Source organism: Sturnira hondurensis, unplaced genomic scaffold (genome assembly GCF_014824575.4).
Source record: "Sturnira hondurensis isolate 20B ecotype Veracruz unplaced genomic scaffold, ASM1482457v3 Scaffold0020601, whole genome shotgun sequence".
Taxonomy (NCBI): Eukaryota; Metazoa; Chordata; class Mammalia; order Chiroptera; family Phyllostomidae; genus Sturnira; species Sturnira hondurensis.
Genome location: NW_028093232.1, coordinates 4,392,117 through 4,417,828, shown reverse-complemented (window position 1 = coordinate 4,417,828; position 25,712 = coordinate 4,392,117). Strand labels below are relative to the sequence as shown.

Sequence of the window (25,712 nt, the reverse complement as noted above, 5' to 3'; positions counted from 1 at the left end):
GGAACCAGTCGGGGTGTGGGGCAGACTGACCATGGTCGCATATTTGCACACAGTGAGACGGACCACGCAGGCCCCAGGGGGCGAACCAAGTGGTGGAGGGCCGACGGCGGTGGCACACTTGAGTGCAGTGGGACAAAACGCGTGGGACCGGTGACGGTGGCGGCTGCGGCGCCGGTGGGGGCCACCACAGCAGGCGGCAGATGGGACGCCATTGTCCCTCTTTGACCCCGCATACAACATCACAACCCAGTGACTTAGTTGCCCTGCTCTAGTGAACACCTTAGGGCTCAGATCATGCTACGTAACAAGCATGAACAGCCCAAAAGATGGCGCAAGAAGAACTCAAAGTCCCAGAGCCTATAACTCTCAAAGTCCCAGAGCCCATAACTCTCAGCGACCGAGAAATTGCCAGCCTCTCAGAAGCACAATTCAAGACACTGTTTATCAGGATGCTCACAGAACTGGTTGATTATAGTCACAAATTAGAGGAACATATGAAGGCTAAACTACTTGAAATGAAGTGAGATGCACAGGAAACCAATAGTGATGGAAAGGAAACTGGGACTCAAATCAATGGAATGGACCAGAAGGAAGAACGAAATATCCAACCAGAAAAGAATGAAGAAATGAGAATTCAAAAAAATGAGGAGAGGCTTAGGAACCTCCAGGACATCTTTAAATGTTCCAACATCTGGATTGTAGGGGTACCAGAAGGGGGAGAGAAACAGCCACGAGTGGAAAACGTATTTGAACAAATAATAAAGGAGAACTTCCCCAGTCTGGCAAAGGAAATAGACTTCCAGGAAATCCAGGAAACTCAGAGCATCCCAAACAAGTTGGACCCAGGAAGGAACACACCAAGGCACATCATAATTACATTAGCCAAGATTAAAATGAAGGAGAGAATCCTGGAAGCAGCAAGAGATGAGGGGACAGTCACCTACAAAGGAGTAACCATCAGACTGTCAGCGGATTTCTCAAAAGAGACCTTACAGGCAAGAAGGGGCTGAATGAAAGTATTCCAAGTCATGAAATCCAAAGACCTACAGCCAAGGTTGCTTTATCCAGCAAAGCATTCATTTAGAATGGAAGGACAGATAACGTGCTTTTTAGATAAGGTCAAGTTCAAGGAATTCATCATCACCAAGACCTTATTATATGAAATGTTAAAGGGACTTATCTAAGAAAAAGAAGATGAAAAATATGAACAGTGAAAGGACAGCAAACTCACAGTTATTAACAACCACACCTAAAACAAAACCAAACCAAGAGAACAGCTAGATCAGGAGTGGAACTATAGAAATGAAGAACACATGGAGGTTTAGCAACAGGGGAGTGGGAGGAGGAGAAGGGGGGAGAAGGTACAGAAAATAGCATAGACAGTAGGTAGAAAATAGATAGGTGGGAGGGCAAGAATAGTAGGGGAAATATAGAATCTAAAGAACTTGAGACACGTGGTTATAAACTAAGGGGGGGGAGAATGGTGGAGGAGGGAGTGTGCAGGTGGAGGGGAATGAGAGGGGAATAGAACAACTGTAATGGTATAATCAATAAAATATATATTAAAAAAGAAGAGAGAGGACCCAAATAAACACAATCAGAAATGAAAGAGGAGAGATTACAACTGATACCACAGAAATAGAAGGGATTGTAAGAAATTACTATGAAGAACAGTATGCCAAGAAATTTGAAAACCTAGGTGAAATGGACATATTTCTAGAAAAAGATAGTCTTCCAAAACTCAATGAAGAAGAAGCAGAAGGCCTGAACAGATGAATAACAGCAGATGAAATTGAAGCAGTAATCAAAAAACTCCCATCACACAAAAGCCCTGGACCAGATGGTTTCCCAGGAGAATTCTACAAAGCATTTAAGGAAGACCTAACCCCTGTTCTTCACAGACTATTCCAAAAAATCCAAAATGATGGGAAACTCTCAAACTCTTTTCATGAAGCTGGCATAATCCTAATTCCAAAACCAGATAAAGACACAACAAAGAAAGAAAACTTCAGGCCAATATTGCTAATGAACATAGAAGCTAAAATCCTCAACAAAATATTGGCAAATCGCATCCAATAATACATCAAAAAGATCATACTCCATGGCCTAGTGGGATTCATGCCAGGGATGCAAGGATAGTTCAATATCCGCAAATCGGTAAATGTAATACATGACATGAACGAAAGCAAAGACATAAACCACATGATCATATCAATAGACATGGGAAAAACTTTTGATAAGGTACAGCACCCATTTATGATAAAGGTACTCAGCCAAGTGGTAATAGAGGGAGCATTCCTCAATATAATAAAGGCCATATATAAAAGACCTATGGCCAACATTATACTTAATGCGCAAAAAATTAAATATTTTCCACTAAGATCAGGAACAAGACAAGGTTGTCCACTTTCACCACTTCTACTCAATATAGTATTGGAAGTTTTAGCCTCAGCGATCAGGCAAGAAAAGAAAATACAAGGCATTCAAATCAGAAAGGAGAAAACAAAACTATCATTGCTTGCAGATGATATGATAGTGTACAAGAAAAATCCTATAGACTCTACCAAAAAACTGCTTGAACTAATAAATGAATTTGGCAAAACAGCAGGTTGCAAAGTCAATATCCAGAAATCAAAGGCATTTTTATATATTAACAATGAATCAGCAGAAGCAAAAATCAAGAAAACAATACCATTTGATATAGCAGAAATAAAAATAAAATATCTGGGAATAAGCCTAACTGAGCAGGTAAAAGACCTGTACGCAGAAAACTACACAACACTGAAGAAAGAAATCAAGAAAGACACAAACAAATGGAAACATATACCGTGTTCATGGATTGGGAGAATTAACACCATCAAAATGTCCATACTAGCCAAAGCAATTTACAGATTTAATGCAACACCTATTAAAGTACCAATGGCATATTTCACAGACATAGAACAAACACTTCAAAAATTTATATGGAACCATAAAAGACCCAGAATAGCAGCTGCAATGTTGAGAAAGAAGAACAAGGTATGAGGGATCACAATACCTGATATCAACCTGTATTACAAGGCCACTGTAATCAAAACAGCCTGGTACTGGCATAAAAACAGGCACATAGACCAATGGAACAGAGCAGAGAGCCCAAAATAAACCCAAATCTCTACAGTCAATTAATATTCAACAAAGGGGGCAGTAACATAAAATGGGGTAAAGATAGCCTCTTCAGCAAATGGTGTTGGGAGAACTGGACAGCTACATGTAAAAAAATGAAACTCGAGCACCAACTTACACCATACACCAAAATAAATTCAAGGTGGATAAAAGACTTAAATATAAGCTGTGACACCATTAAAGTCCTAGAGGAGAACATTGGCAGGAAAATATCAGATATTTCACACAGCAACATTTTTACTGATATGTCCCCTAGAGCAAGGAATATAAAGGAAAGAATAAACAAATGGGATCTCATCAAAATAAAAAGCTTCTGCGCAGCTAAAGAAAACAGCATTAAAATAAAAAGACTACCAACTGTATGGGAAAACATATTTGCCAATGATACCTCAGACAAAGGTTTAATCTCCAAAATATACAAAGAACTCACAGGACTCCACTCTAAAAAGACAACTAACCCAATTTAAAAATGGGGAAAGGACTTGAACAGACACTTCTCCAAGGAGGACATACAGAGGATCCAGAGACACATGAAGAGATGCTCAATATTGCTTCCTATCAGAGAGTTGCAAATTAAAACCGCAATGAGATACCACTTTACACCAGTGAGAATGGCTATCATAAACAAAGCAATAAACAACAAATGTTGGAGAGGGTGTGGGGAGAAAGGGGCTCTGGTCCACTGTTGGTGGGATTGCAGACTGGTACAACCATTATGGAAAACAGTATGGAATTTTCTCAGAAAACTAAAATTGGACTTGCCTTTTGACCCAGCAATTCCACTGCTGGGATTGTATCCTAAGAACCCNTACCCTTTGCAACATCATGGATGGAACTGGAAAGCATTATGCTGAGCGAAATAAGCCAGGCAGTGAAAGACACATACCATATGATATCACCTTTAACAGGAATCTAAATAACAAAACAAACAAGCAAGCAACATGTAACCAAAGACACTGAAATACAGAATGTGCTGACAGGGTCCAGAGGGGAGGGGGGAGATAATCACAGGGGAAAAGGGGATGGACTCACATGAACAAGTATAAAGGACACATGGAGAATAACTAAGGTGGGGGGCAGAAATGGGAAGGAGGTGGAGAGCACTGGTGGGGGGGCAGGGCTGGGAATATAAGACAGAAAACTGTACGTGAACAAGAATTAAATAAAAATAAAAATTAAAAATAATAATAATATGCCCTGGCTGGTGTAGCTCAGTGGATTGAGATCGGGCCTGCGAACCACATGATCATGGTTCAATTCCCAGTCAGGTCACATGCCTGGGTTGCAGGCCAGTTCCCAGCAGGGGACTCACGAGAGGCAACCGTACATTGATGTTTCTCTCCTTCTCTCCTTCCCTTCCTCTCTAATGATAAATAAATAAAATCTTTTAAAATAATAATAATAATAATAATAATATCATTATTATATTGCCCAATTTGTTTATATCAAATCAAGTGATATCCAACAGACCTATATATAAATCTTACCTCTTCAACAGCCTAGTTTAAGCACATAACCCCTCTGAATATGTTTCCACATCTAAGAAATGGGAATAGTAATACTAACCGTAAACAGGTACTGCAAAAATGAGGTAATGTATATGCTGTCTACCACTCAGCAAATATTTAGTAAGTATATATTTCATTGTATTTCTAGCACATATATTTGAAGAAAAGAAGTCAAGAATACGTTTTCAAAAATAAAACAAAAGCATCAAATAGTTTTTAAACTATTGGCTGATTAAAACAAAAAAGATGGAATCTCCTTCTTTCCTTTTGGTAGGTAACCTTGATACTAAAACAACCTGAACTATAAAACTAACACAAACAAGAAATCAAAATAATAATATAAGCATATTAATTTGTCAATTTAGTAAAGAAATATATATATAAGTATATACTTTAATCATGGATTTAACTCTGTAATTGTTAATGTTGATTAAATTAAAAATAATTTTCTTAATTCATCACATTTATAAATCAAAGGAAAAATATATATGTGAATGTTTTGACACTAAGAATGTATTTGTTGAAATCAACAATATTCATTCCAGATTCATAAGAAAATTCTTTAACATAATGAAAAAGTCTATCTCAAGCTGATGTTAAAATGATATTGAATGACAAATAAGTACAGACATTTTTTTATAATCAAAGATTCCTATGTAGTCAGGAAATTTCCATTGTGATCAAGAGGTTATAAAGTCTAATTGCTTGCATTAATTAAATACTTCATATTTGCTAGGCACTAAGTCCAAATGCTTTTAATCCCCTCACATGCTTTAGGAGAATATATACTGTTTTTCCCCTCCATTTACATATGAAAATACAAGGCAAGTATTGTTAAATAAGTGAAATAAATTGCCTTACATTACATAGTTCATAAATAGCAGAGTTAGGACTTAAGCTAGGTGCTTCTAATTTTAGGGCCTATTGTCTTAAATATTTAGCACTTTTATACCCAACAAGAACACTGACCCATGCTCAGGTCACCAACAAATAGGAACACCAAATATTTACTTTGTCGATAGAATTTATTTGCTAGTTTAAAATTGTAGTTGTCATGGGGAAAAATGTGGGAACTCTCTTAGACTTTCTTATGATTATGGTACAGTATGGTATTCAATGCTTCATGCCTAAGGGTTAAAATTCAGTTCCTTTCTCCTGCCTGAAGTTAACCAGAAGACTTATCTGAAATTACTTCAGATTTATTTATGTGCTGATTCACAAACATCCATTCACAGCCTGCCTTGTGCTACAGATTTTTCTCCATGATGAGGGATATAGTGACAAATACAATTGATTCACTTCTTTTGTTTGAGATACCATTTTAACATAATGAAAAGTGTGTATATATATGCACATGCATGCATATATACATACATGCATATGTGCATACAAGTATATGTATGTGTTCATACATGCATACGCATGTTTATCTATGTATAGTTTACATTCAAAATTATTTTGTGTTAGTTTAAGATATACAGCATAGCGGTTAGGCAATCACCAATATTTTACAGTGTTCCCTTCATATTTATAGTACCTACCTGGAACCATAAAGAATTATTGCAATGTTAATGACTGTATTTCCTATACTCCTAGGATGCTCACAGTTTAGTAGCAAAACAGGAATGTAAAAAACAAAACAAACAAGCAAGCAAAATGTAACCAAAGACACAGAAATACAGAACGTGCTGATAGGGTCCAGAGGGTAGAGGGGAGAGAAGCACAGAGTAAAAGGGGATGGACTCACATGAATAAGTATGAAGGACACATGGACAATAACTAAGACGGGGGGCGGAGATGGGGGGGGTGGGGAGCACTGGGGGGGTGCAGGGCTGGGAATACAAGAAAGAAACCTGTACTTGAACAAAAGTTAAATAAAAAAATGTAAAAATAAAAAAAAAACAAAGCTCACAGATATAGACATCAGAATTGTGATTACTAGAGGAGGGAGGGGGACAGGTAGAAGAAGATAAAGGGAGAATATGTGGTGATGGAAGGAAACTTTACTTTGAGTAGTGAACAGACAATATGATATATAGATGATATATTATAGAATTGTACACTTGAAACCTATTTAATTAACCAATGTAACTCCAGTAAATTCAATACAAATTTGTTTTAAAATAAAAATAAATAAAAAGCTGGTATCCAAAAAAAAATCAAATCAAATAAAATAAATAAATAAAACTGATGCCACAGAAATACAAAGGAGTGTAAGAAATTACTACAAAGAACTACAAGCAAGGTAAATAAAGGAAAAAATAAACAAATGGGACTTCATCAAAATAAAAAGCTTCTGCATGGCTAAAGAAAACAGCAGAAAATGAAAAGGAAACCAACCATATTTGAAAATATATTTGCAAATGATACCTCAGACAAAGAAATGATCTCCAAAGTAGCCCTGGCTGGTGTAGCTCAGTGTATTGAGCACAGGCCTGTGAACCACACGATCGAGGTTCCATTCCCAGTCAGGGCACATGCCTGGGTTGCAGGCCAGTTCCCAGCATGGGACTCATGAGAGGCAACCATACATTGATATTTCTCTCCTTGTCTCCTTCCCTTTCTCTTTAAAGATAAATAAATAAAATCTTTTAAAAAACATTTTAAAAAAAGAAAGGATCTCCAAAGTAAATAAAGAACTCACACAACTCCACTCCAGAAAGACAAACAACCCAATTAAAAAATGGGCAAAGGACTGAACAGACACTTTTCCAAGGAGGACATACAGAGGGCCCAGAGACATTTGAAAGGACATTCAGCATCACTAGCCACCAGAGAGATGTAAATTAAGACCACAGCAAGATACCACTTCACATCAGTCAGAATAGCCACCATAAAAAATCAACAAACAAGTGTTGCAGAGGATGTGAAAAAAAGGGAACCATAGTGCACTGTGGTGGTAATGCAGACTGTTGCAGCCACTGTGGAAAACAGTACGGGAATTCCTCAGAAATTAAAAATGGAACTGTTTTTCACCCAGCAAAACCAGTGCTGGAATTATACTCTGAGAATCCAGAAACACTAAATGAAATGAACCTATTTACCCCAATGTCCTTAGCAGTACAATTTACAATAGCCAAGTCCTAGAAAGAACCTAAGTACCCACCAGTAAATGAGAGGATAATAAAATGATAGTATATTTAAACAATGGAATACTATTCAGCAGGAAGAAAGGAGTTCCTACCCTACTTGACAGCATGGATGGATCTGGAGGGCATTATGCTAAGTTAAATAAGCCAGTCAGGGGACTTCCAGCCAAGATGGAGGTGTGGGTGGGAATACTGTGCCTCCTCATACAACCAAAATTAAGAAACAAAGCATTGTTTTGCAAAACAAAAATTTAGAAACAAAAATACAACTAGAACAGACAGAAAGTTGAACAGTACGAAAGTCCGACAATCATTCAACCAGACCAGTAAGGGGGCGGAGTCAGCAGCCTGTGGAGAGGGGTTCTGTCAGGAAAAGGCGGTGGCTGCCAGACCAGAGAGCGCAGGTGGCAGAGCTGACTGAGATCACACTTTCATGTACAGATAAGCTAGGCAAAAATAGGCAGCAAGACAGACTGCGCAACCCAGGGCCCCAGCACTGGGAAATAAAGCCTAAAACCACCAACATAAAAAGTGCCAAGAGAGACTCCCAGCCTCATAGGAGAGTTCATTGGAGCAACCCATAGGGTCCTAGAATGTACACAAGCCCACCCACCCAATATCTAGCACCATAAGGGCCCAGTTTGCTTGTGGGAAGTGGCAGAGGGGACCAAAATCCAAGAGAGTGCAGAACAAGCACCATTGATCCCTCTCTGACCCCACCCCCACATACAGCATCACAACCCAGCAACCTGGATTGACCCATACTAGTGAACACCTAAGGCTCCGCCTCTCATACATAACAGTTGTAAACAGACCAAAACATTATGGCTCAAATACAACAGATCAAAGCCCCATAGCCAATACTTCTAAGCCACAAAGAGATAGCCAATCTATCAGATGCACAGTTCAAAATACTGGTGATCAAGATGCTCACAGAACAGCTTGATTTTGGTTGCAAATTAGATGAAAAAATGGAGGCTACACTAAGTGAAATGAAGCAAAATGCACAGGGAACCAGTAGTGTTGGGAAGGAAGCTGGGACTCAAATCAATGGAGTGGGCCAGAAGGAAGAAAGAAACAACCAAACACAAAAGAATGAAGAAACAAGAATTCAAAAAAAATGAGAAGAGGCTTAGGAACCTCCAGGACATCTTTAATCGTTCCAACATCCGAATTATAGGGGTACCAGAAGGGGAAGAGGAAGAGCAAGTGGAAAACTTATTTGAACAAATAATAAAGGAGAACTTCCCCAATTTGGCAAAGGAAATGTACTTCAGGAAGTTCAGGGAGCTTAAACAGTCCTAAAGAAGGTGGACCCAAGGAGGGACACACCAAGGCATATCATAATTACATTAGACAAGATTAAAATGAAGGAGAGAATTCTAGAAGCAGCAAGAGATAAAGGGACAGTCACCCACAAAGGAGTTCCCATCAGACTGTTAGCTGATTACTCAAAACAGACCTTACAGGCAAGAAGGGCTGGAAAAAAGTATTTCAAGTCATGAAAGGCAAGGACCTACATCCAAGGTTGCTGTATCCAACAAAGCTTTCATTTAGAATGGAAGGGCAGATAAAGTGCTTCTCAGATAAGGTCAAGTTCAAGGAGTTCATCATCACCAAGCCCTTACTATATGAAATGCTAAAGGGACTTATCTAAGAAAAAGAAGATAAAAATATGAACAGTGAAAGGACAGCAAGCTCACAGTTATTAACAACCACACCTAAAACAGGAGTGTAGCCACAGAAATGGAGATCACATGAAAGGGTAGCAATGAGAGTGGGGGGAGGAGGGGGAGGAGAAGGTACAGAGAACAAGTAGCGTAGACAGTGGGGACCAAATAGGGGGAGGGAAAGAGTAGTGTGGGAAATGTAGAAGCTAAAGAACTTATGACACATGAACATGAACTAAAGTGGGAGAATTTTGGTGGGAAGGGATGTGCAGAATTGAGGGGAATGAAGGGGGAAAATGGGACACCTGTAATGGCATAATCAAAAAAATATATTATAAATAAATAAATATCAAAAGATCCCAAATGAAAAGTATTTCTACAGGCTACACTAAGCAAGTTTTATTGATCAGTGTACTTATTTCAGAATGAAATTGTTGCAAGATTGAACACAAGAACATAAACATTTTTGCCCAAATTTTTTAGGGGAAAATAAGGATGCACATTATACAAGGGTAGTATTAATTATGTATCTATATGTTTTTAATTATTTTATTTATATGCTATGCATTAAAAGCATAACTCTGGAAAGCAATAATGATATCCATATGTTCAAAAATAAGTGCTAAATTACTTTATAATACAAAAACGAGTATAGAAATATAAATAAATGAATAATTAAATTAAAAATTAAAACAAAAGATTTTTTTCCCTACGGTTTCGGCCCAAAACTTGTGTACCCATTGTACACTGCAAACTACCATCCTGAGGTCAGATCTGCCAAGGGCATAGTCAGCCTGGGGAGCCATAGCAACAGAGCCAATCTTCGAAACCAGGGTGTCTGCTTCTGCTGCCTGATTAACTGTGACACAAGAAACAAATTTACGAGGTATACAATGGATCTGTGCAGAAGGAGGAATCTTTGAGTAAATGTGAAGAAACATTAAAAGAAAAACAACAAATGAGGCCAAGAAAAAATATGTTTAAAATAGAAATACTTATGTTTCTTAACTATTTTTATGTAGCATTAAGTAGTTTTCTGTTTTACACAATTAAAATGATGGGAAAAAACTCCAACCCAATATTAAAACATATGATATTAAACATATATAAGCAGTAAAAAAGGGAAGCTGATTCTATAATAATTTAGAAAGCACATAGCTTGCTATGCTCAATGGAGATGTATGTTATTGTCTAAAATCGCTATTGGAAGTACTGGTTTGTCAACTATGTGGTCAGAAGGAGACTAGCTTTTGGGTAGTGAGAACACACTGCAATATACAGATGATGTATTATAGAGCTGTACACCTGAAACTTACATACTGTTATTAACTAATAATATCCTATAATATTTAGTTTAAAAAGAAGTTTTTGTTCTAGGTACTAGATGGGTTTGCATAGTTCCTTTCAAAAATTCATGTTCCCCTGGAATCTGTAAATATGACATTTGGAAATAGGGTCTTTGCAGGTGCATTTAAGTTAAGATGAGGTCACATATATTAAAGCAATTTCCATGTATATTTATTTAACAACAGATGCCCCATAATGTAAAATTTTAAATAACATTAAGGTCCACAAATAAACATCATATAAACACTATTACGACAATGTTTGCCAATTGCAATTCAACATCATACTTATGACATATTATTCAAGTTCTGCACATTGATCATTAATAAAACAGTCTACTTAGAGTTTAAACAGCTATTATGCTTTAAAAGTCTCTACCTCGATATGCATAACATAGTGCTCAACAATATATGTTGATTAACTTCATTTATCTCCCAAAGAAACAGTAAAGATAATCTTAAAAATCTTGGAGAGAGGGAGAATATGGAGGCGGAGTAGGATGGAGTGACTCCAGTTCTCGGACCCCTGGAAGAAAATCCTGGCAGATCTACTGAGGAACAGTGCAATCAATTCCCCAACCAACAATTCCCCAGCATTTATGAACATAAGATACCAGAGATAGTGATGGACCAGACAGGTACAGGTCGGTGGGGTCTCAGGGACATGAGTAAGAATGGAGGCAGCCTGGCCAGCAGCCCTCGGCCAGCACCAAATGGCCTCGGAGCCACTGCTGCAACAGCGGTCAGGGCCCAGTGGCTTCCGGCTACACCAAGCGATGGGGCCATCAGTCACGGAGGACTTATTGGGAGCCCGGCACCAAGCGTACGCCAGCAGCAGGGTCCTTGGAAGAGACCTGGCTCCCTCCCTTCCCATCTAGGCGGGGTTGGGTGGCACCAGGCAGAGACCTGTCTGCCTAGGTTTGCAGGGAGGGTGGCAAGGACAGGGGGCCATGTCCAGTTCCAATCTCTGTGGTCACCAGCCCTCCAGCCTGCTAGACCGCCAGACCAAGAGATTTGAGAGGAGCATTGTCCTAACCTCTCAGGCTGGGGATTGGGCTGGGCTGAGAGGCAGGATTTCTGGAGAAGTTTTTATTGGAAAGTGGACTGAGGTGTTCTCCTGAGAAGGCAGTTTGACTTGCTTCTCATCCAGCCACAGGACTGGGAAGGATCAGTACCAGATCCCGTGGGACCCAGGCAGCCTGTTGGGTGGGCAGGAGCCTGCACCCCAGTCTAAAGGCCTGGCTGGAGCATGGGGGTGCACCTGCACCTACAACCCAGCCCACAGAGGGGTCCTGCTGAAACCAGAAAAACTGGATTGGACAGTTAGAAACCAAGAAGGGAGGGTGTTTTTTTTAACTTTTTTTTAAACTTGAAGTAATCATATATTTTTTAATTTTATTATTCCTTTATCTTTCAATACGTTGATCCTCTCTCTTCTTTTTTCCTCTTTTAGTCCTTCCTTTCATCCCAAATTTATCGCTTTTTCATCACTTCTTCTGTCCTTCTTTTTTATGTTTGTTTGTTTGTTTCTTGCTTTCTATACCACTGTATATCCTTCACAACACATCTCTCCAGTCTCAGCCCACTTTACAAGTTCCTGAATTCTATTACTGTAGGGATTAACTCTACTTGCTCACCCGCTACACCTATTTACTATTCTTTACTCTCACCTTATCTCAAAATCTGACCTCCCGCAACCACACTGCTTTCTAGATCCAACTCACAAGCCTTCTCTCCCCAACAAGAGACTTATCTTTGGTCCATCCTTTCTAAAAAGTGGCAAATTGGGTTGAAGATTACAGTTAACACTATATAGAGCCTAAAGATCTTCTATCTCTTCTCTACCGGCGGTGACTGTAAATATCATAAAGTACTCTCCTGCTGTCATAAACCATTTTGCCTCCCCCTCCAGCTGATCACACACACACAAAGAAAGGAGTAGGTGGAAGCGGAAAACATCAAGATACCTGCAGGAGACTGCACCACTGAATTTCACAGGTATTCTACCACAGAAGTTCACACCATAAACCCAGGGAGTCAGAACAAATCAATTTAAGAAGCTGAGGCTAACAAGAAGAGTCTCATAAACAATGGGAAGACAAAGGAACAATGCCCAAATGAAGGAAAAGGTGGAAGTCTCAGAAATGATGTTAGATGAAAGAGAGGCAAGTCAGCTATCAGATATTGAATTGAAAGCACTAGTTATCAGGAAATTCAAAGAGCTCACAATGAGCTACCAGAAACTAGAGGGGAGCTACCAGAAACTAGAGGGGAGCTACCATGAGCTCTCCGCAAACTATATCAACATGAAAAAGGAAATAGAAACTATCACCAAAGGACAAGAGGAAATGAAGAATACAATTTCGGAACTGAAGAACACAGTAGAAGGAATGAAAAGCAGGATCGATGAGGCAGAAGATCGGATCAGTGAGTTGGAGGACACAGTAGAAAGAATCTCCCAGAAAGAGCAAGAAAGGGAAAAGAGGCTCAAAAAGAATGAAGAGGGACTAAGAGAAATGCAAGATAATATGAAACGTAATAATATCCGAATAATAGGAATACCAGAAGGAGAAGAAGAAGAACAAGAGATAGAAAACCTACTTGAAAGAGTAATGATGGAAAATTTTTCTAATTTGATGAGAGAAAAACTTACACGAATCCAGGAATCACAGAGTCTCATTTAAGAGGAACCCAAAGAGGCCCACTTCAAGACACATCATCATTAAAATGACCAAACTCCAAGACAAAGAGAGAATCCTAAAGGCAGCAAGGGAGAAAAAGGAAGTAACATACAAGGGAGCCCCAATAAGGTTAGCTACTGACTTCTCAATGGAAATACTCCAAGCAAGAGGAGAATGGCAAGAAATATTTCAAGTAATGAGAAACAGAGGCCTACAACCAAGGCTACTTTACCCAGCAAGGCTCTCAATCAAGATAGAAGGCCAAATAAAGAGCTTCCAAGACAAAAGAAGTCTAAAAGAATATTCCTCTACCACACCAGCTCTACAAGAAATACTAAAAGGACTGCTTTAAGGAAAGGAAGGAAAAGAGAGACAGAGAGGAACCCAGGTACAAAAATGGCAATGAATAAGTACCTATCAATAATAACCTTAAATGTAAATGGATTAAATGCTCCAATGAAAAGACATAGAATAGCTAAATGCATAAGAAAGCATGACCCACATATATGCTGCCTACAAGAGACCCACCTTAGGACAAAATACCATCACAGACTAAAAGGGAAAGGCTGGAAACAAATTTTCCAAGCAAATAGTCAAGAAAAAAAGCCGGGGTAGCAATTCTCATATCAGACAAAATAGACTCCAAAAAAGGGGCCATAAAGAGAGACCCAGAAGGTCACTTCATAATACTCAAGGGAAGAATCCACCAAGAATATAAACATCGTAAATATTTATACACCCAACATAGGAGCACCCAAATACATAAGGAAAATCTTAGAGGACTTCAAGAAAGATATTGACAGCAGCACAATCATAGTAGGGGATTTTAACACCCCACTGTCAAAAATGGACAGATCTTCGAAACAAATTACCAACAAAGATGTAGCAGGATTAAACAACACCCCAGATGAAATGGACCTAATTGATATATAGAGAGCCCTTAGTCCCAAAGAAGCTAAATACACATTCTTTTTAAATGTACGTGGAACAATTTCAAAGATAGACCACATGATAGGATACAAAATGAGGCTCAACAAATTCAAGAAAATGGAAATCATACCAAGCATTTTCTCTGACCACAAGGGACTAAAATTAGAAATCAAAACCAAAGAAAAAACCCAAAACACCCCAAAATCATGGAGACTCAATGGCATGCTATTTACACAACAAATGGGTCAAGATTGAAATTAGGGAAGAAATTAAAAGTTTCTGCAAGCAAATGAAAATGAACTCACAACAACCCAAAACTTATGGGACATGGTAAAGGTAGTCCTGAGAGGGAAGTTCATAGCCATACAGGCTTACCTAAAGAAGATAGAAACACCAAACAAACAACCTAACCCGATGCCTGGAAGAACTCGAATAACAATAAAAAAGACAGCCCAGAGCAAGTAGAAGAAAGGAAATAACCAAGATCAGAGCAGAATTAAATGACATGGAGACTAAAAGCACAATTCTAAGGATCAATGAATCCAGGAGTTGGTTTTTTGAAAAGATAAACAAAATAGACAAGGCTTTAAGTAGGCTCATTAAGAAAAGAAGAGAGGACTTGCGCCAAGATGGAGGCATATGTGGAAACACTGTGCCTTCTCCCACAAGAAGTCTGAATACAATAATGGTCTGGAGAACAAAGACACGGCCAAAGACCAGAAAATTGAATTATACGGAAGTCCGACAACAAGGAACCATTCAACTGGGACGGTAAGAGGGGCAGAGCCAGCAGCAGAGCAGGATCAGGCAGGAAAGATCTCCCCACCTAGGAGCGCTGGCAGCCTGGGACTTAGTCGGGGTGTGGGACAGATTGACCGCAGTCGCACATTCACGCACATTGAGACGGACCGTGCAGGACACAGCGGCGAACCCAGTGGTGGAGGGCAGACGGCGGTTGCACATTCAAGTGCAGTGGGATGGCGGTGGCGACAGAGAGAGCCGGCAGACGGAACTGCTATTGCTCCTCTTTGGCCCCGCCCGCACATACAGCGTGACAACCCAGCCACTGAGTTGCCCCGCTCTGGTGAGCACCTAGGGCTCTGATCTTGATATGTAACAGGCACGAACAGTTCAAAAGATGGCTGAAGGAGAACCCAAAGCCCCAGAGCCCATAACTCTAAGCAACCAAGAGATTGCCAGCCTCTCAGATGCATAGTTCAAGAAAGTGATTATCAGGATGCTCACAGAACTCGTTGATTATAGTCACAAATTAGAGGAACATATGAAGGCTAAACTACTTGAAATGAAGTGAGATGCACAGGAAACCAATAGTGATGGAAAGGAAACTGGGACTCAAATCAATGGAATGGACCAGAAGGAAGAACGAAACATCCAACCAGAAAGGAATGAAGAAATGAGAATTCAAAAAAATGAGGAGAGGCTTAGGAATCTCCAGGACATCTTTAAACATTCCAACATCCGGATGATAGGGGTACCAGAAGGGGGAGAGAAACAGCCACGAGTGGAAAACGTAATTGAACAAATAATAAAGGAGAACTTCCCCAGTCTGGCAAAGGAAATAGACTTCCAGGAAATCCAGGAAGCTCACAGAGTCCCAAAGAAGTTGGACCCAAGAAGGAACACACCAAGGCACATCATAATTACATTAGCCAAGACCAAAATGAAGGAGAGAATCCTAGAAGCAGCAAGAGATAAGGGGAAAGTCACCTACAAAGGAGTACCCATCAGACTGTCAGCTGATTTCTCAAAAGAAACCTTACAGTCAAGAAGGGGCTGGAAAGAAGTATTCAAGGCATGAAATTCAAAGACCTACACCCAAGGTTGCTTTATCCAGCAAAGCTTTCATTTAGAATGGAAGGACAGATAAAGTGCTTCTCAGATAAGGTCAAGTTCAAGGAGTTCATCATCACCAAGCCCTTATTATATGAAATGCTAAAGGGACTTATCTAAGAAAAAGAAGATAAAAATATGAACAGTGAAAGGACAGCAACCTCACAGTTATTAACAACCACACCTAAAACAAAAGCAAACCAAGAGAACAGCTAGATCAGGAGTGGAACTATAGAAATGAAGAACACATGGAGGTTTAGCAACAGGGGAATGGGAGGAGGAGAATGGGGGAGAAGGTACAGAAAATAGAATAGACACTAGGTAGAAAATAGATAGGGGGGAGGGCAAGAATAGTGGGGGAAATATAGAATCTAAAGAACTTGGGACACGTGGTTATATACTAAGGGGGGGAGAATGGTGGGGGAGGGAGTGTGCAGGTGGAGGGGAATGAGAGGGGAATAGAACAACTGTAATGGTATAATCAATAAACTATATATTTAAAAAAGAAGAGAGAGGACCCAAATAAACACAATAAGAAATGAAAGAGGAGAAACTACAACTGATACCACAGAAATAGAAGCGATTGTGAGAAATTACTATGAAGAACTGGATGCCAAGAAATTTGAAACCCTAGGTGAAATGGAGAAATTTCTAGAAAAATATAATCTTCCAAAATTCAATGAAGAAGAAGTAGAAAGCCTGAACAGACCAATAACAGCAGATGAAATTGAAGCAGTAATCAAAAAACACCCATCACACAAAAGCCCTGGACCAGATGGTTTCACAGGAGAATTCTGCAAAGCATTTAAGGAAGAGCTACCCCGATTCTTCACAGACTATTCCAAAACATCCAAAATGATGGGAAACTCCCAAACTCTTTTCATAAGGCTGGCATCATCCTAATTCCAAAACCAGATAAAGACAGAACAGAGAAAGAAAACTTCAGGCCAATATTGCTAATAAACATAGATGCTAAAATCCTCAACAAAATATTGGCAAATCGCATCCAACAATACATCAAAAAGATCATACACCATGACCAAGTGGGATTCAAGCCAGGGATGCAAGGATAGTTCAATATCCGCAAATCAGTAAATGTAATACATCACATGAACAAAAGCAAAGACAAAAACCACATGATCATATCAATAGACACAGAAAAAGCTTTTGATATGGTACAACACCCATTTATGACAAAGGTACTCAGCAAAGTGGGAATAGAGGGAGCATTCCTCAATATAATAAAGGCCATATATGAGAGACTTACAGCCATCATCATACCCAATGAGCAAAAACTGAAAGCTTTTCCACTAAGATAAGGAACAAGACAAGGTTGTCCACTTTCACCACTTCTTTTTAATATACTGTTGGAATTTTTAGCCTTAGCAATCAGGCAAGAAAAGAAAATAAAGGGCATTCAAATTGGAAAGGAGGAAACAAAACTGTCATTGTTTGCAGATGACATGATAGTGTACATGGAAGAGCCTATACCCTCTACCAAAAAACTGCTCGAACTAATAAATGAATTTGGCAAAACAGCAGGTTACAAAGTCAATATCCAGAAATCAAAGGCATTTCTGTATACTAACGATGAATCAGCAGAAGCGGAAATCAAGAAAACAATACAATTCGATATAGCAGAAAGAAAAATAAAATATCTGGCAATAAACCTAACCAAGGAGGTAAAAGACCTGTATGCAGAAAACTACACAACACTGAAGAAAGAAATCAAGGAAGACACAAACAAATGGAAACATATGCCGTGTTCATGGACTGGAAGAATTAACACCATCAAAATGTCCATTCTACCCAAACCAATTTACAGATTTAATGCAATACCTATTAAAGTACCAATGGCATATTTCACAGACATAGAACAAACACTTCAAACATTTATATGGAACCATAAACAACCCCGAATACCAGCTGCAATTTTGAGAAAGAAAAACAAAGTAGGAGGGGTCACAATACCTGATATCAAACTGTAATACAAGGCCACTGTAATCAAAACAGCCTGGTACTGGCACAAAAACAGGCACATAGACCAATGGAACAGAGCAGAGAGCCAACAAATAACCCCAATCTCTACAGTCAATTAATATTTGACAAAGGGGGCAGTAACATAAAATGGGGTAAAGATATCCTCTTCAACAAATGGTATTGGGAGAACTGGACAGCTACATGCAAAAAAATGAAACTTGAGCACCAACTTACATCATACACCAAAATAAATTCAAGGTGGATGAAAGACTTAAATATAAGCTGTGACACCATTAAAGTCCTGGAGAAGAACATTGGCAGGAAAATCTCAGATATTTGATGCAGCAAGATTTTTACTGATATGTCCCCTAGAGCAAGGAATATAAAGGAAAGAATAAACAAATGGGATATCATCAAAATAAAAAGCTTCTGCATGGCTATAGAAAATAGCATTAAAATAAAAAGACTACCAACTGTAACGGGAAAACATTTTTGCCAATGATACCTCAGGCAAAGGTTCAATCTCCAAAATATACAAAGAACTCACAGGACTCCACTCTAAGAAGACGAACAACCCAATTGAAAAATGGGCAAAGGATTTGAACAGACACTTCTACAAGGAGGACATACAGAGGATCCAGAGACACATGGAAAGATGCTCAATAACGCTTGCTATCAGAGAGATGCAAATTAAAACCACAATGAGATACCACTTTAAACCAGTGAGAATGGCTATCATAAACAAAGCAATAAGCAACAAATGTTGGAGAGGTTGTGGGGAGAAAGGGACTCTAGTCCATTGTTGGTGGGACTGCAGACTGGTACAACCACTATGGAAAAGAGTATGGAATTTTCTCAAAAAACTAAAAATGGACGTGCCTTTTGACCCAGCAATTCCACTGCTGGGATTGTATTCTAAGAACCCTAAAAAACCAGTCCCAAAAAACATATGCACCCCAATGTTCATAGCAGCACAATTTACAATAGCCAAGAGTTGGAAGCAACCAAGGTGCCCGTCAGTAAATGAATGAATCAAAAAAATATGGTATGTATACACAACGGAATTCTATGCAGCAGGAAGAAAGAAGGAGCTCCTACCTTTTGCAACATCATGGATGGAACTGGAAAGCATTATGCTGAGTGAAATAAGCCAGGTGTTGAAGGACAAATACCATATGATCTCACCTTTAATGGGAAACTAAACAACAAAACAAACAAGCATGCAAAATATAACCAAGGACACTGAAATAGAGAACAGGGGGACAGAGACCAGAAGGAAGAGGGGAGGGAATTTCAGGGGAAGTAGGGGAGGAATTTAGAGGAACAAATATAGAGGATACATGGACAACAACTAAGAAGTGTGGAAATGGAAGGGAGGGGGAAGCACGGGGCATGGGATGGATTGGGAGTAATAGACAGAAAAATGTACTTGAAAATTAATTAAATAAAATTTAAAAAATCTTTGTTCAGAGAGTGTCTGGCATCTAAGATCATTCAATAATCACAATTTCTATTTAATTTAAATTATTTTATGTAACAAAATGTTTTATGAAACTCATGGATTAAATAAAAAATAAATATGTCTCAAATAGTAAGTGTATGGGTTATTACAAATGTCTTCTCACATCAAAGCAGTGAGTAGTAACATGATGCAGAAGGAGAATATTACTTGTATTACACATGAGAAAAAGAATCTGGGATTTCAAAAGTAAAGTACAGTTCTCACACTTTTCTGTGATAATGAAAATTATGCAAAAAGCTGTCTTTATCATCTCTACATTCTTGGAAACTAAGCTTGAAGTCCACACATAAAAGAGGGATCCAACAAGCAATTGTCGAAGGAATAAATGGTAGTGATTCTAATGACGGCCAGGTTTTCTATGTCATCATTCAGGGCAAAGAAGTAAAATGGTAAAGACCAGCCCACCACCTCTGATGGTGTAGAATCATGGAAACCTCAGCCCTAGGCTAAAACATTGCAGCGAATTCTTAATATTTTCCCTAACATTGGAGAAACTCTCATCATTTACAATTTAGGTTTTGCCATTTAAAAACTGCCAATGTTTGTTCCTGTTACTAAGTTCCTTTTTTAAATTTTATTTACTCATTGTTGTTCAATTACAGTTGTCCCCATGCTCCCATTATTTTCCCCTGCCCTACCCACCCCCACCCCCACATTCAATCCTCCCCCCTGCCCTGTGGACTTTGTCCATGGGTCCTTTATACATGTTCCTTGACTTGACCCTTCTCCTTCTTTCCCCCATTATCCCCCTCTCCCCTCCCTTCTGGTTACTGTCAGTTTGTTTTGAAGTTTCCTCTTGTGAAATTACTGGTTATTATAAAAATGCAAATCATTCTATACATTGTTTTGCTCCGATTTGAGGCCACTATTACTTACATATTCTTTTCTAAATGACATACTAATCTGGACTATCACTTAACACTGAGTGTCTTGAGATCACCATCTCAATGGTGGCTTTTGTTTATTCATCAGCTGATCCCCTTGAGTCCATTGTAAAGGAAGTAGATAAAATTATGGTTAGCCTGAAAAACATTACTTTCATACAAAAGATCACACCATCTTGCCCACCAAGCTTGAAAAGATAATGACATAAGCTTTCATTTTAACTATAGCTTATTTCAAGTATCAAGATAATACATCCTGCGATTGCATAGGTAGGATATTCTGGATACCCCAGACACTGAGAGAAAATTGGATGTACATATAGAAATGGGTTTATGTATGCCCTTTTCTGTTAACATTGTTGGAGATCTCCTGAAACTATTTTTATTACCAATATTTTGAATATCTGATGACAGACATAAAATGACAAAGGAGAAGCATGGCAAAGGCTTTTGAAAAATCCCAAAGCACTTATGCTTAAATATATCAAAGAAACCACTTTAATGGTATTGGCACAAACCAGTCATATTTACCAAAAACGTAAGTACATCTTTGATACTTTCTTTCAGGAACATATATTCGCTTTAGAAGTGTATATTTATGCTTTGTACAAGTAACCTCAAATATGTGCAACACTATGTATAAATCAAGCTCCACCACATAATTTTTATGAAGTACATAAATGAAGTCAATTTGAAAACTGCTTGTTTACGTCTTTAACTTGTTTACTTGTAATTTACTTGTTTCATGGAATATTGTTGTTCATTGTGACATAAATATTTTGTGATTGATAACTCCATGATTTTTGTGTTCTTATCTAGATATCTCTAATACCATTTTTAAAACAATAAATTCAGGACACTGGGTAATCATTTTTGTTAAATTATATGGAGGTGACATCCGTTCATAAGATCATATGGTTTCAAGTGTATATTTCTATGATACATGATCTATATGCTGCATTTTGTGCCCACCACCAAAAGTCAAATAATCTTCCAGTACTATATATTTGGCCCCTTTGGCCCCTATATATTCCCCTAACTCCCTTCCTTCTCTGGTTACCACCATACTGTTGTCTATGTCTATGAGTTTGTTTTATATGCCACATATGAGTCATTTTTATACAAGATTCCAAAATTTTTCATTGGTGTGCTTAACACTAAGAAGAAATATTTTATGTTTTAGTTATTCATGATGTGAATTCCATACATAGTAAAGGCTAGCACCCATCATACAAAGAGAAAAGATAGAAACAGTGCACATCTCATGACCATAAAGAGAATGAGTGATTGAGTGTAGGAATATATCCTTCCATAAATTTTGTAGACAAAAATTTTGAGTTCATTAACATATTACTGATTGGCTAATCCTGAGGAAAATTTATTCCTTTTGAAAGCTCTGAAACCTCTGAAGAATATAGAAAACAAATAAGACATTACAGACTCAGGCCAGCTATCTGAACATCTGAGTAATTTTTTAAATTATCTTAGATGACAATACACCTAAAAAAACCCTAAAGCTTTTATGGAAAATAACAACTTTTCATAAAAACATAATTAAGCAAATCTTGTATAACATAAACAGGAAATATAATTAAGCAAATCTTGGATAACATCAAGAATCATCACATGTATTCCACTCTCCATCAATTCCCTGTAAAACACCCATTCTCCCTCCTGAAACTGAATGCCCCATCTTCCACCTCCCTTCTCCTTCATACAAAGATGTCATCTATACCTATTGTTGCTTCACTGTCTTGGGAATTTTCATAATATCATGTCAATGTGAACACTCCACACACATATTTTAAAATTTGTCTTTCTCCTGTTAGTAAAAAAATAATGATCTTGGAACCCACAAATGGAAAAAAAAAGGAAATGCAATAGTATTGCCTCCCCTAAAATTAACTTAAATGTTAATTAAACTTTAATTTAATGTTGAACCATTTCCTTTTATCATTCCTCAAGAAAAGCATAGGCAGTGTTGTGGGAGAGTGATATACCATTTTAGAAATAAGAAAGAACACCTGCATTTAAAAATAAAATTAGACTTAAGTGAAACTTCTGCTTTAGTATCAAGTGCAGACTTGTGATAAGTAAGCACTAAATGAAAATACACTGAAGAATATATTTACAATCTTATAAAAAGCCATTGCAACAGATTTTTAATTAAAATTTTAATACCTTGCTGTTATTGGAATTATATTAGGTACCCTGACATTAATTAAATACCTCTGTACACTCTTATCAGAAACACACTATCAGAGATACATTACAGTACCAGAAGGCAACTGTGTTGTCATCATAGATTGTAAAAGTTTGAATAGAGAAAAAGAAATAAATGCTTATTCTAAATAGCAAAGTTGAAAAATTTTGAGAGCAACAAATTTATTTGTTGAGCTCTCAAATTTTGAGAGCTCTTACATAAAGAGCAACAAAAAGTACATATTTACACAGACTATTGTGGTGTCTGGAAAATTTCTCAGAATTTTATTTAAAAGGGTAATAACCTGCCCTGGCTGACGTAGCTCAGTGGATTGAGCACAGGCCTGTGAATCAGAGGATCACGGTTCAATTCCCAGTCAGGGCACATGCCTGGGTTGCAGGCTAGTTCCCTGCAGGCTAACTCCCAGCAGGGGATGCACGAAAGGCAACCATACATTGATGTTTCTCTCCCTCTCTCCTTCCCCTCTAAACATAAATAAATAAATAAATAAATAAATAAAAGGGTAATAACCTCTTTTTTGTTGTTTCTTTTTTTTCAGAAATATATCAAAATGTTCAGAAAATAGATATTTATACAGAAACATGCGAGAGTACAATAAAGAAAATATAAGAATGATTACTTAATATATGCCTAACATAAAACAGAATTTTAAAAAGTACTTTGTTTCTATACACTACAAAGTCATCTTTCTCTAAAAGACAAATGCAGCAATGATTTTTTTAGATTTATGTATTTTTAGAGAAAGTGAAAGGGAAGGAGAAAGAGAGGAAGAGAAATATTTATGCGTGAGAGAAATATCAATTGGTTACCTCTTATACACACCTCAACTGGGGACTGGACTACAGCCTGGGCATGGACCCTGACCAGAATGGAACCCTCAACCTTTTGCTTTGTGGAACTATGCCCAACCAACTGAGCACAACCAGTCAGGGCAGCAACGATTTTTTTTAAAAAAAGTAATGTGGCTCAGTGGATTGGGTGCTGTCTGAGAACCAAAGGGTTGCCAGTTCAATCCCAGTCAAGGCACATGCCTGGGTTGTGTACAAGGTCCCCAGTAGGGGGCACAGGAGAGGCAACCACACCTGGATGTTTCTTTCCCTTTCTCCCTCCCTTCCCCTCTCTCTATAAATGAAATCTTTAGAAAGAAAAAGAAAAAGAGAGACTCTCAAAAGAAATAGAAAAGAAGTTAGTTGCCAGAAGGTAGTCAGATTGGAGGGAGGAGTGGGAGAATGGGTGAAGTGGTGAGGGGACTAAGAAGCACAAATAGGTAGTTACAGAATAGTCATGGGGATGTAAAGTACAGTATAGGAAATGGAGTAGCCAAAGAACTTATATACACGATCCATTAACAGTGGTGCAGTTTTGTCTGAGGAAATAGGGGGTACTGGATGGAGAAGGGCAAAGGGAAAAAACCAGGACAACAGTAATAGCATAATCAATAAAATATAATTGAAAAAAGAAAACAAATAAAAAATAAAGTGTGTGTGCATGTCTGTGTTTCTTTGTTGCTGTCATGACTTCCTTATTTCTTCATCTATTTTACAGCTACAACACAGTATATCATTAAAAAAGGAAAATAATGAGAAATTACACAGAAGTAACAGAGTTTATTCTTCTTGGATTGACTAATGATCCAAAGTGGCAGGTTGTACTTTTCACATTTCTTCTCACTAACTACATGCTGAGTGTAACCGGGAACCTCATCATTATCATCCTCACCCTTTCAGATCTCCATCTACAGACTCCAATGTATTTCTTCCTTCGAAATTTCTCAGCTCTAGAAATATTATTTACGTCAGTCTGCATTCCCAGATTCCTTGTTACTATTGTGACTGGGGACAGAACTATTTCCTATAATGATTGTGTGGCACAGCTTTTTTTTTTCATTTTGTTTGGGGTGACAGAATTTTACTTTCTGGCTGCCATGTCCTATGACCGCTACGTGGCCATCTGCAAGCCCCTGCATTACACCACCATCATGAGCAGCAGGGTCTGCATCCTTCTCATCTTTAGCTCCTGGTTTATGGGATTGCTGATCATTTGTCCAGCAACAATTCTGTTACTGCAATTGGATTTCTGTGCCTCCAATATAATTGATCATTTTCTCTGTGACTCTTCCCCAGTTCTGCAGCTTTCTTGCACAAACACTCACTTTCTAGAACTCATGGCATTTATTTTAGCTGTTGTAACAATCATGGTCTCCTTAACACTAGTTACTTTTTCCTACACACTTATCATTCGGACAATTCTGAGAATCCCTTCCATGGGTCAAAGGAAAAAAGCTTTTTCCACTTGTTCCTCCCATGTGATAGTTGTCTCCCTCACTTATGGTAGCTGCATTTTCATGTACATTAAGCCTTCTGCAAGGGAGAGGGTGACTTTAAGCAAAGGAGTAGCCGTGCTCAATACGTCAGTGGCTCCTCTCTTGAATCCTTTCATATACACACTAAGAAATAAGCAAGTGAAGCAAGCCTTCAAGAACATGGTCCAGAGAATGGTCTTTTTCTCAAATAAATGGAAGTGATTATGTGAAACGTGTTCTCCTGCAAGCAAAGCTGAATTAAAACTTTCTGCTCTTCTCCAGATAAATTATTTAAACACCTCATTTCTTCCCTTCAGTCAGATATGTTTATATACCATCAATGTCTGTTTTGCTTATTAGCCTAGAAACTGGGTCCTAAGTATTTAAAGTCATAATAGATGATAGCAAATTTCTCACCTGTGTAACTAAATATTAAGTAAATTGATAACCTCTCATATCACAGAAGATTTTCAATTAATTCAGAATAATATTGTTATGATATAAGACACTAACAGCCTCCTATACATACAAAATGTATGTGAAATAATATTAACAGAAATCTC

The 25,712-nt window shown here is 38.2% G+C and overlaps 1 protein-coding gene across 1 annotated transcript; it reads left to right on the top strand.

Annotated features, from left to right (window-relative positions):
* The first annotated feature begins 24,426 nt into the window (after window positions 1-24,426).
* Window positions 24,427-25,371, top strand: LOC118975952 (olfactory receptor 6C75-like). Its single transcript, XM_037030182.1, has one exon. It carries the CDS (start codon window positions 24,427-24,429, stop codon window positions 25,369-25,371), a length of 945 nt encoding a protein of 314 aa, XP_036886077.1.
* The last annotated feature ends 341 nt before the right edge of the window (window positions 25,372-25,712 follow it).

Bases quoted from the DNA above. Each gene is read 5' to 3' on its own strand.
- LOC118975952 (XM_037030182.1), top strand. From the start codon at position 24,427: ATGAGAAATTACACAGAAGTAACAGAGTTTATTCTTCTTGGATTGACT.